Below are 17524 nucleotides of genomic sequence, written 5' to 3'. Positions count from 1 at the left end.
TATTGATCAGCAGTTTCATCATATTCTGATATTGGTTATTAGACTTCATTTTTAATCACACAATCTGCATTATTGTAAATTATATATTTCCCTTATAAAAAGCTAGTGTTGTCTTATCACATATGCTACCTGTTGGCTATGTGTTGCACTACACTATAGTAACTACTATAGTCGTTAAATATTTTCGGATAAGAATATACATCAGTGTAGTGCTCACATTATGTGGTAAATAAATAATTTGTAAGTGTTATAAGCCCTTAATGATATATAAACTCAAGTAACCCGTTTATGTTTGTGTATCCCCCTCACATTTAAAATGATTATCTCACCAGAAGTAAAAAAGGGCCACTAGTCTAGTCTTCATTTCTTCATAGATACAACAAGACTTGGACTGACATCCTAGCTCATTCCCCTCAGTCTATACTGCTCTCTCCCCTTCTCGCTGCTGTCTTCCCTGGACCGATCCGTGTTTCTGTGTCAAGCCTGAGCGTGGTGAGCTGCGGGCTGTGCCGGGTGCGCATAGACCGTGCGCTCCTAGCGGCAGCGCAGTTGAAATCAAACATCAGATAGAAGAGAGGGAGGATGTTCAACTGACTTGTGGTACGACTGTACACTTACAGCGCTTTATCTCAGGCTAAGCACATGGGTCTTTTGGGAGCGGGTTCCCGTTCTAATAAAACAACTTTTTGGGAATGCATGAGAGTTGAAGGCTGGTTTCCTGTCAGAATCTCAGCCGAGCCATGTGTTCAACTGTGGAGACATCGCTGAAGATTTGAAAGGTGCCAGAGACGCGTCCCAAGGAACCGAGGACCCGCGGAGAAGTGCCCAGCTTGCGTCTGTTTGCCAATGTGGACTTACTCCTCTCACAGTGGGCTTCAGCTCGCGGAGTAGGTCATCTTGGAGAAATAGCAGTTATTGCGGATGAACTCACTGGACAAACAGGGAGAGATACTTAAAGACCGAGAGTTTGGTTCCAAGGTTTGGTGGATATGAACACCCCGAGTAGCTCCGGGTGAACTACTGTGAAATGGATCCTCTCATTTTTTGGACATTAAAACTGGCTTTTGTCAGTAACTAGGATCTTTCCATAACTCCCAGAAACACGGAGTAGACTTGGCCGTCATTTCGGACATCATTTTCTGCAGTGAATTTGAGGATTTTGCACGCTCGCCGTGGATGTTTAATATGCTAGTATGGGTCCGCTAGCGTTCATCCTTGTTGGTGGATTACTGTATTTTCAAGTTGATGGTAAGTTGGATAAAGTGTTGTTGCGTTAAACTTCTTCTTACGGGTGAATTAATATACCGTTTTTTTATGCACAGACCTCGCCAGACACTGCCCTTCAGACCACCCGTCATTTAACCCAGTTTTGATTTGTAGGAGCACTATTATAAATTGATGTTGTCGGAATCTGGTTTGCAGAATATATATATATATATTATATATTATAATTAATTCCCTGAGTATTAAAGGAATGTTAAGTATGCAAGATACAGCATCAAGGACTATGGTTGATATCTAGGCTTACCTTATGGAGTTGAGATTTACAATTATTTGGCATAGTCACAGAAAATAATTGCCAATGCATATATTTTTTATTCATAAATGATCAATCAGATTAACATTTGGAGAAGCAGCTGGATTCAACAGATTACTTTTACACTCAATGCAGTTAATGGTTGCATCTCAGGAAGTTAAATTTAGGGCAGAGATGAGTTGGTTATTTCCCTCTCCTATGCAAAAGATAAGGAGTTGCAGTTATTTTTTAAAGAAGTAGCCAAATTATAAGTGTATGATATGCATATATTATGGATATAAAAATGGGTTTCATTGTTGGTTTTTTGCTGTTTTTTTTCTGAGACTCTTATGAGGATTTATTTTAATTAATGATTTTCAGGTTCTTAGTGGCTACAGTTTATCGCTCTAATGCAGAGGTGGAGAGCATTTTGTGAAAGGAATTTTTTTTAATAGCAAACAAATCCTAAATACGTTTGTATATTCAAATGGTACAAATGAAAGATAAAGTATTCTAACACAACAGAAAGTAATTCAGACCTGCGGGTGGAAGGTTCTCCGGCTAGGAGGTGCTTGGCAAATACTGTATGTTGTGATCACCCTGCCCCTGCACTGTAGTAGATTTTACTGCTGTGGTCATTTCACTTCAGGATTTCAATGCTGCGATTGTGAACCATAGTTTAAGCCGGCTTAAATCCAAGCTGGGACAGTGCCCCAGTTTGTTTCCTATTTGGTTGATTAAACTTTAATAATGATGCAAATGAGATTGATACTGTTTAATTACTGCAGCCAAAGGCTTCGGTCCATTTCGTCCTATTGGCTGTCGAATGCCAAGTCAGCATCTTTTTGTTTTGTTTGTGGTTTTACAAGGTTTCTTGGGATTCAGTGGCCTACAAGAGAACTGGCTTAATGGAGGAATTAAAACAGCCTCCACTGCAGAGATAGAGTGATGACTCGTATCAATCACCAAAATAGGAGGGCTGAGGTGATGGAAACGGGGACTGGGATGGGTCCAACCTGTGACTGGTGGAATGGTGGGATGGGTTATGATTTATTACTTGTAAAATGCATAAACCTGAAGTCTGATTTAATTTTTTGTGCCTCTTTTGAATTGGACACGCCTTTTCACAGTTGTCTCTCTCTCTCTCACACACAAACACAGACACACACAGACACACACACACACACACACACACACACACACACACACACACACACACACACACACACACACAGACACGCCTGCACAGTCAAAGTGGGGCTCATGATCATAGAAGGAGGAAATCATACTCCTGACTAGCACTATGTTGTGAGTGATGATTCACACATGTGTTTGCTTTGTATTGTTTGTACAACCTAGCAGTATGTAAAGCCCAGTTTTTTTGTTATCCCTGAATGCAAGTGCCTGCAAGGCCCCATTTTTCTTTTTTTCTTTTCTTTCACCTGTCAACTCGGGCTTTTGTTCTTCACAGCTGCAAGTTTTGCTTCTCTTGCCTGCTGTAGTCAGCAAATCAAGTGCCTTTTCTGCTGGGATTTAAATCTTTTTCTCTCTTTTACCTTCCTTTTTTTGGGTGTCTTTCACTCTGTTCAGCCAAACCCACTGGTTGCTAAGCAGTGGCTGATGGCATTGCTAGCTGTCCAGAGGGAGAGGGTGCACATCTCCCCGGGGCAGAGGATCTTCCCAATCATTTGCCTGTCAACCTCCTCCCTCCCTCCCTCTCCCCTGCTCTTCTCCTACATCCCGGCAGAACTCACCAATCACTCAGCCCTTTTCAGAGGTAATCTGAAGGTCCTTGGAGAAGGAGGAGCTTCCTCTAAGAGTCCACTTAGGCAGACAAAAAGGTCTGGAGTTGTATTCACTGGGCAGCATAGCCAACAAAGCCAAGCCTTGTGAATGGCGTCAGTCACTGTTTAGTGCGTGTGTGAATAATACTACTGGTGTTAGGAGAGGAGAGAAAAGGTGAGATGGAGAGAGAATAGAGGGAAAAGCTCTGTGTGTGTGTGTGTGTGTGTGTGTGTGTGTGTGTGTGTGTGTGTGTGTGTGTGTGTGTGTGTGTGTGTGTGTGTGTGTGTGTGTGTGTGTGTGTGTGTGTGTGTTTGTGTGTGTTTGTGTGTTTGTGTGTGTTTGTGTGTTGGGCGTTGTAGCCAGGGTTCGAAGAGATTGTGCATCTGAAAACAGGGTTAGAACACTTTACTTATCAGATTGATAGCAGTAGAAGATATTTCCAGGAATACACCAGTCAGCAGCTGCCTGGTTATCTCTTAAACTCCACTGTGCTGCTTTTGAAGCTGGATTAGAACATGCTTTGCATAGTGGACATACACTCCTGACCTTTTGCTATTCTGAGACCTCCTGCATGCTTGTGTCTGATGTAGGAGCCGGTGACATCACGTCCATCTTGGGTGACACACTGAGAGGTGCTGAAATATGGCCCAACTTAAATCTTTCTAAGAGGCTATGGAGACGGCCACTTTGGGTCTTTGCTTGCCTAGATAGTGTGTACAGCTCCCTATCCACCAGCAGGGTTGTGGTTACAGTAATGCTGAGTCAAAAGAAACGCAAACCAAGAGAGCGAGTATGTGTTAGGCAAAGGAGGATGGGAGAGAGAGAGAAAGAATGAGTGTAATCAAATACAAAAATTGAGAGAAGAGTTGTTTAACAACACAATCAAAATGGCGAGGATGAGGCTTTATTACCGAAGTACCGTGGAGACTAACAACTCTGTTGATGGTCATGATTGAATAAGAGAGGTTTAAAGTACTACCCTATAATGGAAAGTAAGCCCAGATTAAAATAGTCTATGTGAATGATGAGGCAGGCTGAGGTCATTGTGTAAGAGCCATTGCAATGTCTCGCCCCAAATGTGATTGTTCTGCTTGAGTTGGCAGCGTTTAGGCAGCGTTATTGTAATTGCGGTTCATTTGCTTGAATAGGGCTGCTGTAATGATGAACCCTCATCTGAAATCTACAGTACATGAAGCTCCCCTCGACTGTCTCCCACAGTCTCATCAGTGTCAATGGAGCGATTTACTCTGCATCAAAGTGCACTGCTGTTTATTCTCTGATTAACATCAAAAATGAGTGCAGTATAAAGACAGAGGAGGTGATCATAAGGGAAGTGAATGAACAGGGAACAAAAGAACGAGGTCAGCACTTGTCGAAAATCATCTTACATGCCCTTGTGTGTGTGTGTGTGTGTGTGTGTGTGTGTGTGTGTGTGTGTGTGTGTGTGTGTGTGTGTGTGTGTGTGTGTGTGTGTGTGTGTGAGTGAGAAGTGTGGCTTGACCAGTGAGGAGGGCCTGTCAACTCCTATGATATTTTAACAGCCAAGTCTGTCTAGTCTGTGGATCACGTTTCAGCAGCCATCACTCCACATGTTCAGGATAGAAGAGAATAGACCATATATTTCTTTTAAGTCCAAAGTACTGCTCTGTGATCACTCAAAAAAGAAAATGATTCACAGCTGCTTTAAATTTTGGGTTCAAGCTGCTGGTTAATGCCTTTACATTTTCATAGTGCAGGAGCGGGAAGGAAAATGTCAGCATCAGAAAATGCACATTTTGCTGTTAAGACCATAATGCAGGGGAGGTAATGCCACTTTCCTCTGTTTTACCTCCACTTTATTAAGCCGCAGCCAAGCATGCCCCTGACATTTACAGAGCAGGAAAAAGCCTTAATGCCTTGATGCTTTTTTCTTGAAGAAACAAAGACAGAAAGAGGGTGAGAAATTACATTGGGAAGAAATTGAGGTTTAATGCTCACAGGTAGGCGGCAGTAAAGCAGAGGTACTGTATATGTCCTCACATTATTTATACTTATACTTATTTATACACATTATGATACTCCCCCAGTTTTCTCTCTTTCACACACACACACACACACACACACACACACACACACACACACACACACACACACACACACACACACACACACACACACACACACACTATCCGCCGTTGATATTGTCCATAAGGGTGGAATTTAAACACTAAGGAGGTTGTTGTACACCTGTGTTGGCAGTATAGTAGGAGTGTGTGTGTGGAGGTTGGGGTGGGGGGAGAAGGGCTATGATGAATTGAGCATGCTGACTTTGTGGTAAAGCAAGCGGTCAGGGCCTTCACCTGTCTCACACACCTGTACTTACAGAATACACACCTGTGCTTACCCTGCTGGGGCCCCAAGACACATATAATCCCTGCTCTATTCTCTCACTGCCTGTGTTTCCCAAACAGCTGATTAAGGGTTTGAAGCAGGACAACAGACAGAAAAATACAGATCTAATTACTGTTATATAATCCCTGATGATTAGATGATAGTGAATAAATCCTTATTGATCAATGGCAAATACCCAGCCAGCGGTTACAATACAATCTACCTCTGTGTAGGGCAGATTACTTAGTTGCAGTTGGGATGTGACGAGCATTCTTATCCCCACAAAACTCAATTATCTAAAGAGCATGCCAAAATGCAGACAGGGAGTCAGGGTTGCGTACAACGCCAGCCTGCGATGCCTTAAAACCTGGCGGAAGAGACAGCATGTTTGCCTTATCAGTGTTTTCATCTTGCATGCTGCACTGAAACATTGTATTTGGGGAAGCGTCTAACTACTGCATCCCGTTACCCTCACTCTGCCCTCTGGTTGGCTATCTCACAGCAACCTTAAGATAGAAGGGAGGGATGTTAAGGTTGAATGATTCAAACAGAAGTACGTACAACTATATAACCATACATAAACACACACACTCTTAGCTAACAGATATGCACACAAATGCATACTGGCAGCCATGAAGGCACTGCAGTTGCACCAAGCATTTATTTTGTAAGAGGAACAAATAAGGAGACAGTTAATTAATGCACTTGAGTTGAATGCCGCTATTTATAGGACATACCTGTTTATCGCATATTTCTAGTCATCGTCACGTGCCTTCCTGTTTTTCTTTGTCGTGTTTTCAGTCAGAATCATACCCTTTTGTTCTTCATTGTCAAGAGTTTGTGTGACAGTTGTACCTGAGCGGAGTGTCTTGAAGATGAGGTCAGGCCTGGTGATAAAAATGCATGAGCTGTCTCCCAGTGTGAGATTTGTGAAGACGGACAGCCAGAGCATGACACTTGAGCACACATCCGTCACACAGCGGTTGTCCAGCACAGCTATAATGCCGCTCAGAGTGGTGGATCCAGTGAATAAGTGTCTTGTTCTACCATCCCCTTCCCCAGCTTGGTCTATGGATCACCCGGCCATGACAGCTCGGTACCTTTTCTACCCTGTAACTAACTGGGAGATCTAACCTCATTGAAGCACATACTCTCAACTATACACAGTCACTTGCCGAACCAGTAACCAAGAGGTCTTTTGAGTGCCCTGACCTTTCGTAAACAGACTGGCCCCCTGGCAAAGCATATGAACATCAAATACAGCAAATACTGCATAATGTTGTTATTTTGCCTGGGTATATACTGCTAATTTTGTATTGTCACTACTACATTTATAAGTCCTTATTTGGTGATAAAAGGACATGGTGTTCCCTGGGAATGTATTTATTTATAACCTTGTTGTGTAATCAGTGTGTTTACGTGCTAATATATACTGAAATATGCTAAATTATCAGTTGCAAAAAATGATCGTCAGGCCAAGCAGCCTGATTTAACAGCATTCTCATTTGGAAGACGATCACTGGAATACATACATAATAATTTGATAAGTAATAAGGTCTACACTCTGTGTCAGAGCTGTGGGAATCTGCCCTTGTTGTGTCCCTGCTGCAGAAACATGGCACCATACTGCTTTGTCAACCGAGCCACCATGACCAGGGGTGAGTTGATTTACTGTATATAATGGTTCCTGGTGAGACTGGCTTTGTGGTTGAAGTCTCAGTGTGGAACGTGGCTAGAGCCAATTGTCACAACCATTGCTGCGGGTAGAAAGAAAGCCTTAATCGCATCCTTGAACGTTTGAACTCTCCAGTTCCACTTCCAGGATGGTGATGATTTTTTTTTCTGGAGGGCTGCTCGTAGGCATTTGTCATTTAGAGGCCCAGTAACACCCAGCCAGAGGTAGAATTATGAAATGTAGTGGGTGTATGTGTGTGGATGTGTTTGTGAGCATCATTAATAACCATCGCAGCACATTGTTTTTTTTTGTGTTAGCATGGATTTATGAGCATGAGTAAATTGAATGAGTCCTTCATCCACTTACTGCTAGCACCCTTGACCCTGTTGCCCTAAGCCAGACCAGATGAAGTGTCCCATGGAATAGAAATTTAATAAATCTCATCTTGACTTGGTATGCTGCACCTTAAAAAATACAAACAGCGAGCTATAAGGGCCATTTCATTACCTCTTTTTGCTCTATGTGTGGTTACAGCACTTATGCCTCATGTCCACATGTGGGTCGAAAGGCCGCTGCAGTGGCTGGGGGTGGTGACTGCCCTCATTGACATGCAGGAACACTCAAATGTGTTCACTTCAGGTCAACACCTGCGGCACACCTCCAATTATCCACTCATCTCTCAACACAGTATATCATGGACACCTGAAGGCCTTCTCCTCCACCCACCCCTTCGACTGAATTTCCAAAGCAATAAAGCACTTATTTATTTTTTCACAATTCGATCTGCTGGGGCAGCTCAGCAATGCAGGTAAAGAGATTACAATGCTTCAGGGAGAATTAGTTGATGTCATTCATTTCAGTGCACTTCCCTAAGTAGGAATTGTTTAGAGTAGCTCACATTCAAAAGAAGGGAATTGGTCATATTAAGTTTTGCACCCAGCTGTGTCTTTATTCGCACACAACACATACATACCAACATGTATCTGAACAACGTTCATGCTTATCTGATTTTATAGCACATTAACAGAGATTATGGCGACCAAAGAAAATTGTGCTCTAATGCCATAGTTTCCTACTGATGACCACTGATTGACTAGAGCAAGTAGATATTAACTTAAGGGCTCCTGTAGAAGTTGATGAGGACAGGGAGAATCATCCAATTCCCCTCTTTCATTTTTACTACTTGTTCGAGGTTTTGAATATTTTTCCACACAAAAGCACATAGCTTCAATACTGTCATGGTGCAAAGAAGAGACAGGAAAGAAAATGGCTGCTCAGAAGGATGTGCTGGAGAAGAGAGAGGTCTAAAGAAGGTGGGGTGGCGCAGCGAGCTACACGCTTGAGTGGCCATGGCATCGGAAATCATTTAATCTGCATCACACAGTTTATTGTCCCTACCAGTGGCCTGACAGTCCTACAGAGCTGGTGCTATACACCTAACACTAATCAGTCCATACAGAGAAAGCAAGCGGAAACTTTGCATTGCATATCACCATAAAGACGGCTAAACTGTTCCCTTTTAGTGTCTTGTTTCAGGTCAGCAATATCAGCTCTTCTGAGAAACATAGATACCATCACCTTTTCTTACCATTGCTACTGATAGTAGAATGAAGAGTCAGAATGAGAGTAGTTTGGGGGAAAAACAAGGTGAAAACTGTTTTAAATCAGCCATTTGAAGCAAAATCAGATATTCTGTTTCCCACAGTAATCTATTTATATATTCCATCTGCATGGGGGAGAGAGGGCAAATACACAGCAGCCGAGTCAATATGAACCCACCACATCAGTGCCCGAAATACACTCAGAGTGGAATTCTATCTGATATTTGTTGGAGGCATGGATGCAGTGAGAGGTTTAGAGCAGCTCCTAGAATTACCCTTGTGTTTGCTTTCAAAGTATAGATCTTAGAAGAAGAGAGAGGGGGGGTATGCAGAGCACTGAGGTGGAATAGAGCTCATCATGTGAGCTTGCTAGCTAACTAGCTTGAACTCCCCTCCATTTCTTGCAACAGAAGATGAATGATGCTCTGTACCTGGCTGTGAACACCCTTAATTTCACTGTCTTCACTGTGAGGGTTTTGCTGTATATTTCAGGCTGTATGTAGTGGGTGTGCAGTGGGCTGGGATGGACTCCAGTAGATACAGCAGGACGTTCTCTAGTGACACCTCACTGAGATGAGCTGTATGTCTGGTTTTGGGGTATACTTGAGCTCATGTGCTGTGACGGCAATGACAGCCCGCCGTAAAGAAGATGAATCTGGGGTGCAGGACGGGCCGCTTGCAAGTGTCACAGCAGGCCAGAGCTGAGGCGAGGATGGCCAGTAACATCATTCTATCGCCACCCCCAGTTTCCCCCAGCCGCTCTCTCACATTTCCCTTCTGATGACATGACGGATATGACTCTGTCACCCTCACAGCGAGGGCAGGATGGGAACAGGGAGCAAGTAAAGGAGAGAGATTGGGAGGGAGAGGCAGATATATATATAGGGAGAAGGAGAGGGAGTGGGAGGTTGAGGAGAAGTGGGAGGCAGGAGAAGAATATATTTCAGAGTGGACAACATGGATCTAATGCATAATTCATTCCTTTTTAAATTTCTTTGAGGTTTTCTGGTTTTTCTCTTTTTATAGTAGAATTATAGATTCACTCAGTTCACTGGGTTTAAGCACTTTCTGCTTGAAAGATCTCCGCCATTTTAGTATGATAGTGTTACTGCGTCTTGGCCTGGACCTTGGTTTGCATGTTTGATGTTTTATGGAGCCTCAGTGACTGGAACTTTTTGACTTGGTCTGGGGTTGCCGTTGGTTACCTGTGATAAGTGCACATGTCTGTTAGCAGAATAACTAATATCTCTTCGGGGAGCTCTTCCCTTTATGCTCTGGCTGAGACTGGTGTGGGTATTGATTTGGTTGGTGGGCTAGAATTTCTCCTGGGAGCTAATAAAAATAATTACAAAAAGATCATGAAAGGCCTGACCTTATGTTGCACACATGAATAAATATGTGACAAAGATAATAGAAAAGAGCTCTTCTATGTGTGTGGTCAGTTGAATATGAGGGACAAGAAGCTGTTATGAAAGCTAAAGTGGTGTTTATATCCTCGATTTGACCAACAAATGTAACCTATTTCTGTTTAAATGTATTACAATTTTATGTCATTAGTTATGTCTCAATGATAAAGTTGAAGTGCGATATGTTATCTGGAACATGAAAAAAAAACCCAGAGTGATATATAACTTCACATTTCTTGGACAGTTGCATTGCAATATTGCATCCAATTTCAGTGAAGCTGACATAAACAGTCTGAAGACAAGGCAGAAAAGATTCAGCTTTTGGTTCAGTAATTCATTCTCTGTCTGTGTGCTTGTTTGTTTGTTCTGTGGTCCCTGCTTTCCTCCAGGAGAGGATGACTGCACAGCAGTGGTGAAAAGCAATGGTGGTGTTATTGCAGACAGGGGGAAACACAGCATTTTGATTGGAGCGTGTGCCCTGAGACCCAGTGAAGTGCACTCGCCTCAGCTCAGAGAGCACTTGATTGCACAGCACCAATGATCGCATTAAAAGGGCAACAGAAAGCCCATTTACCGTAAAGAGAGTGAGAAAGGGGGCCCAATAGGAAGCTGGAAATTTACTTTCACTTCTGGCAGGAGCTTGGACTGATGGTGGGGCATTGGGGATATACATTGATGTTTTATTTGATCTTATAGGACAGGGAGCCACATGAGGGCACATTAAAAACACACATGAAGGTACAAACGTTTGTGCTTTTAAAAGTGAAGTTTGCTCAACAACCGTCAAGGTTTACATGCTGAGGTTATCCAGTATTGAAATTGATGTGCCTCTTTTGAAACATATTCCATGGCATATGGATGTGGTTTTAACCTTTTCTACCTCCACACCGGACTACCTCTTCTCAGGAAGGACACTGACCAGTCACGTCTGGCCCTCTGTGCCCCCGGCTCAGCTTTTTCTGGCAGTGAAAGGACAATTGTAAAGGCATCTGCTGTTTTCATTTCCACCAGAAAGTGGAGAGCAGATGGAGACTCAAGGTTTAAGTGATTAGAAGGCAGTAGATTGGAATACAAATTGGATTTAAAGAAATTAGACTGATATAAATTGAATGGAGTCACTGCAGTTTAGTGCTGTGCATGTGCACTGGCCTTAGTTGAGAGCCACCGCAGGGCCTGTGGATTAGGGGGGAAGCAGATGCTCCAATGAGATAAGAATAAATGTGCATTTGACACTCCATCTGAGGGAAATGGGGATCTCCATGTCTGTCTTTTATCTTGCCCTCCATTTATCAATGTCACAGTGTTAATTACTGCTTCATTTATTAGGTCACTTACTGCCAGAACACAAACTTACCCCTCTGTGATGACAGGGTACCTGACTGCTTTCTAGGATACTGTTACCTACATTTCGGCTAAAACTGCCAGCAGCATACTGTGGGTTTTTGTTCCATCACCAATAGTACATGTTCAGTTTTTCACATGATACCAATGAGATTAGGTCTTGCACTTGAGGATCAGGATATCACCACCCCTTCTCCACTACAAACCCCTGTCTTTGGCCCCACTTAGAGTAAGACACTAGGCCTGATCACTAATCAATGACAAGGAAATGGAGGGAATTATCCCAAATTAGGAAGAAGAGAGAACAGACTACCTCCTTTCCAGAGGTCAATATGTCACTGTCAGATGCCTCATCCCTGTTAAGACAAATGGTGGATGAGTGCACGTACAGAGTGTGTGTGCATGTATGTCAAACTTTTTTGTGCTGTGTGTGCTCAGTGGGTTTCTCACTGCGCCTGTCCTTTTACCTGCAGACTCTCGGGCAGGAAAGACTGGGGTACTGCACGTGTCGGTTTCGCCTGAGAGATTCAAGTATAAGGAATAGTGGAACATGTGCAAACCCAGACAAAGAAAGAGCTGGAACCTCCACTGTTTTGCCTTCATCCTATGTTGAAATTACTCCTTACATAAGCACAAAGGCTTATGTGGTACACTGCTCTTCTGTGCAGCAGGCATCGTCCTATTACCCCACTGCACTGCCCCGGGGAAGGACACAGTCACCAACTCAGCTCAATCACATGCACACCTGCAACAACTAATTTTAAGACAAAGAGCCCAGCACTCTACTTAATACAACACTGACTGGTTAACATTTGGCTGCCAACTGAATCAGAGTTATTGATGGGGTATTGTATGTGGTTCAAAAGAAAGAGGATAAAGGAAGGGGCTGTTGGAAAAACTTCCCCATTCTCTTTACTGTGGCTTTGAATGTTTGATGCTGGATCAAACTCTTTGATTGTTCTATAGTTCCCAGGGCCTGTGTGATGTAAATGTGTGTATGGCCTACAGCATCTTATCTCCATGGTTAAGACCTGGTCACAGACACACAGAGTACTCTGACTTCGGGAACATTATCTTAGCTGCCAGACTCCCAAAGCTAAATCACTGCAAAGCCTTATAAAAAAGGAGAGGACCACGGTTTTCAGCCACACTGGGGATTAGCATTTGACATTAGCTGGACCCCAGCATTCAAATTCACACCACATGTACACTTCTACAACATTCTTACTTGTTTGCACCCCACTGAAAAAAATAATATATAACTTGTTTTGTGTGTCTAGTTCAGATGTACATTGACTGTATGCTTCAATCCAATGTTCATTCTTGGCTCCAATTACCCACAAAGCCTTGCATATAGGGTAGAGAGAGCAGATGGCTGCTTTTTGATTGCCTTTAAACGGTTATTAAAGGGTCCAATATATTATTTTTGGATGCTTCTAAACCAAGACTAGCTTCTGTAACTATTAGTTGGAGTCACCCATCCATTTTCCACTGCTTGTCTTGCCAAGTTTGGGCAGCGGTGGCAGCAAGCAAAAGAAAATAGCTCAGAGGTCCATCTCCACAGTGGTGTTGATTTAGGAACCTGATTTTGAATTAATATTAGCCTTGAAAATGTAAATCACATTTTTCACATTTTCGCAGTGTTGGCTTTTTTATTTTTATTTTTTTTGCTTTTTTTGTTGTTTTACATTTGTATTGTCTTATTTTCAGTGGGATTGTAGCTGTATTGAGTTAGTTCATCCATGAAGATGATGATGATGATGATATTTTTTGTTTTTTGTTCTGTTTTTTTTGTTTTGTTTACAAACATTTTCATTCATGTAGTTATATTATTTTGTCTAATTTTGTCTACATTTTTCTGTCATGGATAAAAGGTCATCAACAAATGTGTTTTTTGTTGATAAAAGGAACACTGCACCTGAGCCTTATCCTGTTGCTGCCCCCCACCCACCCATTTTCTAAATAGTGTTCCTTCTGGCTATTATGTTTAGAGGCTTTTGACTTGAGAAGGCCTATATATTATAAAAAATGCTCAAAGTTGGGATGCTGTTCTCCTGTGATTAATTTCATATCTTCTTTCTCTTCTGTTCAGGATCCCGTCTGCGCCAGGAGGACTCCCCACCCCGCATTGTGGAACACCCATCTGACCTGATTGTCTCCAAAGGGGAACCTGCCACTCTTAACTGTAAAGCAGAGGGGCGGCCAACCCCGACAGTGGAGTGGTACAAGGATGGAGAGCGGGTGGAAACAGACAAAGATGACCCACGTTCTCACCGCATGCTGCTGCCCAGTGGTTCGCTTTTCTTCCTTCGCATCGTTCACGGACGACGGAGCAAACCGGATGAGGGAGCCTATGTCTGCGTGGCCCGGAACTACCTCGGAGAAGCTGTCAGCCGCAACGCATCTTTGGAAGTAGCATGTGAGTCGGGACTCTGTCTTCTTTTTCTTCTTAATTGCTCTTCTTTTCTGCATTGCTGAAATTATTTTTTTCAATTAATTAATTTGGCTGGATAAAGAAAAGTCTTGCTCTCACTGCTTCCATATGATGGAAAGACTGGATTTACATTCTGCACTAGATTATTGCGGGATACTATTTGAACATTTCCTGTCAGCATTATCCATTATCCATTTTTTTCCCTCTATTTATATATAATGGACAATTTAGTTGTCTTCACTGCAGGGCATAACAGTAAACCAATAAGTATGTTTTTTAGGCAAGAGAAATTACATTGTTTTAAGAGCTGACTCTTCTCTATTTGCACACAAAAATCATTTCCTGTAGGTCTAACAGGAATGTTCATGCTCAATTGCGTTCTCTTCTGTGCCATTGTTTGGTGAATTAATGAGTTGTACAGAAGTAGGTTTTTTTTAAGGTAAATTTGATATATTTTTGCCTCAAGGGAGTGCTATTGAAGTTGTTGCAGACCTTTGAGTTGGAAATAAAGCTTCTGTCAAACTATATGAGTGGCATATGATGTTATGATAGATATGGGTCTCTCGCAGGTGAATTGGGATGGAACGAGAGCCAGAGATCAAAGTCCTGAATGACATTTGACACAGGCTGCCCGGACTGTGTAAGTGAACGGGCAGAACCTGACCTGAGGATCAAATTACCTTTGAAAATCCTCCCCCCCAGCATGCTCAGGCTGGGCTGGAGAATCTCCGAGGCACCTCAACTGCTCATAATCTAGAGCGGAAAGTCTCCATGTCCTCATGTTGTTTAAACAGGTGGTACTTTCACTAACATAGTCCTGCATTTCAAACAAGGGCTATGTGAAAACATAATCCCACTATAGTATTTACGTGTTTTTGGATACCTTTTGGATACTGGAATTTGTATGGAAAGAAGATATTCAGTTCTTATATTACGATAAACGATACATGTAGGCTTTGAGTTATTCTTAGAGTCAAATGCTGAGATCTCATTCTAAATTGTAAATCTTAAACAAGCAAGCCTTTTGCTAATTAAATATTTGCTAGTGTTTTGAACAGAAGAGACATAAATAATATATTTCACGTTTAAACATAAAAAGGAGCTGTTACTGTACTTCTAAGGCAATTGATTACAATGATCAGTGGAAATAGGATGGGTAGTTGGTTTGTGATCCTTGGGAAATGGACTTTGTCTATTGGAGAGGAGGGGGTTGGTCTCCTCCTCTGATCCAGTCCCCTGCCTTCCTGAGGGCCTCCCAGCAGCCCCCAGGTGCTAACTGTGTGACAGCAGCTTGATCTATTGATTGCTGTAAGAGGGCTCTCCCAGTCTAAATGAAAATTCATGAAAAATTGATGGAGTCTCCAGATAATTTTATTTTTATTTTTCCCCTCTGTAGCTCAGTACTCTCTCTCCCTATCTATTCCTCTCTCATGTAATATGGGTTGAGCAGCAGATGGGGTTGAATAGAGGCATTGACTCCTTGAATGGCTTAAAGGTAAGGGGTGAGGGGTCAGGAGGCCAGGGGATGAGGTGATAAGGAAGAGCTATTATGGTGAAAAAATAAGAACACACATATGATTGGTATTTTTCAGTGTATTTGAGAGAGAGAAGTTCAGGGCAAAGCCTCAGGCCAAACTCTGAGTAAGGAAGGATACAGAACTGTCCCTTGTTCCCAACTGTATAATGCCATTTTTACAAAAAACACCATCAGCCCATACTAATAAGGTAAATGATCTAACCAGGTGGCATATACATATACCTGAATAACTTACCTGGAAAAAATGAAAGTGACTCCCCATCTATGCATTGTTAATCAAAGTAGCATCCAATCTACCAATTCCTTGTATAGATACAACTTCATTGGCTCTACGCTATCTCACACATCGAATGACAGTAGTGTTGGCCTGACTGATGGAGTGTGGCTGTAGGAAATGGTTGTGCTTGTGGGTCAAGTGCAGTTTAACAGGGACAGTTACTATCTCACTTGATTATGATGTTTTATTAGAGTAGAATATTGTTAATATAAATTATTTTACTTGAACAGATTAAAGCCCTCAGAGGCACTTCAAGTGAGGAGATGGAAAAAAAAAGAGTTTGAAATACAAAGGGAGGGTGTTATATTAAGACATAAATGACTTGGTGCAACTTTAATGACAAGTAATTTAAGGGATATTGAGTAGTAATGTCCTCGATCTGATCTGCAGGATTGGTGTATGAGCCAATCATGTGCCTTGGCCTAGGTTACCAGCATGGACAGAATCAGTGCAGCTCCATTTTAACAAAACAGTGAATTTTTCATTTTTCATTTTCATTAATTTGCATGAACCATCTCCCTCCCTCCATCTCTATTAAATATACAGAAGTATTTGTCTTTTACAGATTGAATAATCCCCTTCATTGTAAAATATATTTAAACAGTTAGTATTCACTGACAAAAACAAAATATAACCCAAAATATAAGGCTATCATAATTCCCAAAGAAGGAGAGAGGGCCTTTTTTTGGGGTGCTCCATGCCCAGTTTGTTTTGGGCCCTGGGCTTTCTCGGCATTCTCTTTCAGCCATGTCTTCAGGGGGGCTGGGGGAGCAGAAGGGGGTGGGGTGATAAATCCCATGGCATTGGCTTACTTCAGTGATTAGCTTTATCAGGTCCTGACATTCGTCTAGTGATTGTAAAGCCACAGCTAATCGCAGAAGAAAAAGCAGCATTTAAATCTATATCCATGTTGAACTGGATTTGTCCGTATGATATGTCTTGCCCCCCCGCCCACCCACCCCTGCCCCCCCGTCCCCCTCGTCTTCTACCTCCTTCTCTCCCTCCCTCCTATTGAGCACACCTTTGGCCCCCTTCCGTTCACGAGTGGTTGAGCAGGACCCCGTTGAGATAATTTAATTGCATCTCTAAAACCGATTGAACAGAGTGTCGACTGACCAAAGCGGCACTGCTGCATGCTGGACATCAAGCTGGGCAGCACTCACCACTCTCTCTGTTAGAGGAGGAAAGGTGGAGTGGAGAGGAAGAGGCCTCAGAGACGTGCCTCTGCATTATTAATGTGGGCCAGATAGGGGGGACTTGTGCAGTTACTGGGCTCGGATGTTGAACATACATTTGGGTGAACAAGAGCATGAGCTGCATTGTATATAAGTCCATGGTCTGCGTGCAGAGTGTGAGGATAACACTTGGACATCAATTTGCTGCATTTGGGGAGACATATTTATTATAGGTTGTTTTTCACTGTCCTGTACTTCAGAAGATAGAGAACTTCTAAATGTGTTGCCTGGAGGGTATCTGAACAGTCTGCATTGTAATCTTATTCTACCTCCCATGCTCTCCAAAACTGGCCGCAGGCCATATCCATGGCATGGATATGCCGCATATACTAGGGGATGTGCCCCCT

At 42.6% G+C, this 17524-nt stretch overlaps 1 protein-coding gene across 1 annotated transcript in view; it reads left to right on the top strand.

Annotated features, from left to right (window-relative positions):
• Positions 1–813: 813 nt before the first annotated feature.
• The window catches only part of robo2 (roundabout, axon guidance receptor, homolog 2), a 161864-nt gene continuing 145153 nt past the window's right edge, over positions 814–17524 (top strand). Inside the window, exons 1-2 of the mRNA XM_083914258.1 lie at positions 814–1248; positions 13787–14113. Of these exons, the coding sequence (XP_083770384.1) occupies positions 1194–1248; positions 13787–14113 (382 nt within the window). The 5' untranslated portion in view covers positions 814–1193. The remainder of the gene's footprint in view (positions 1249–13786; positions 14114–17524) is intronic.

Source organism: Echiichthys vipera (assembly GCF_963691815.1).
Source record: "Echiichthys vipera genome assembly, chromosome: 5".
In the NCBI taxonomy this organism is placed as follows: Eukaryota; Metazoa; Chordata; class Actinopteri; order Perciformes; family Trachinidae; genus Echiichthys; species Echiichthys vipera.
The sequence above is the reverse complement of the archived record's forward strand: the minus strand, read 5'-3'. Positions and strand labels throughout refer to the sequence as shown.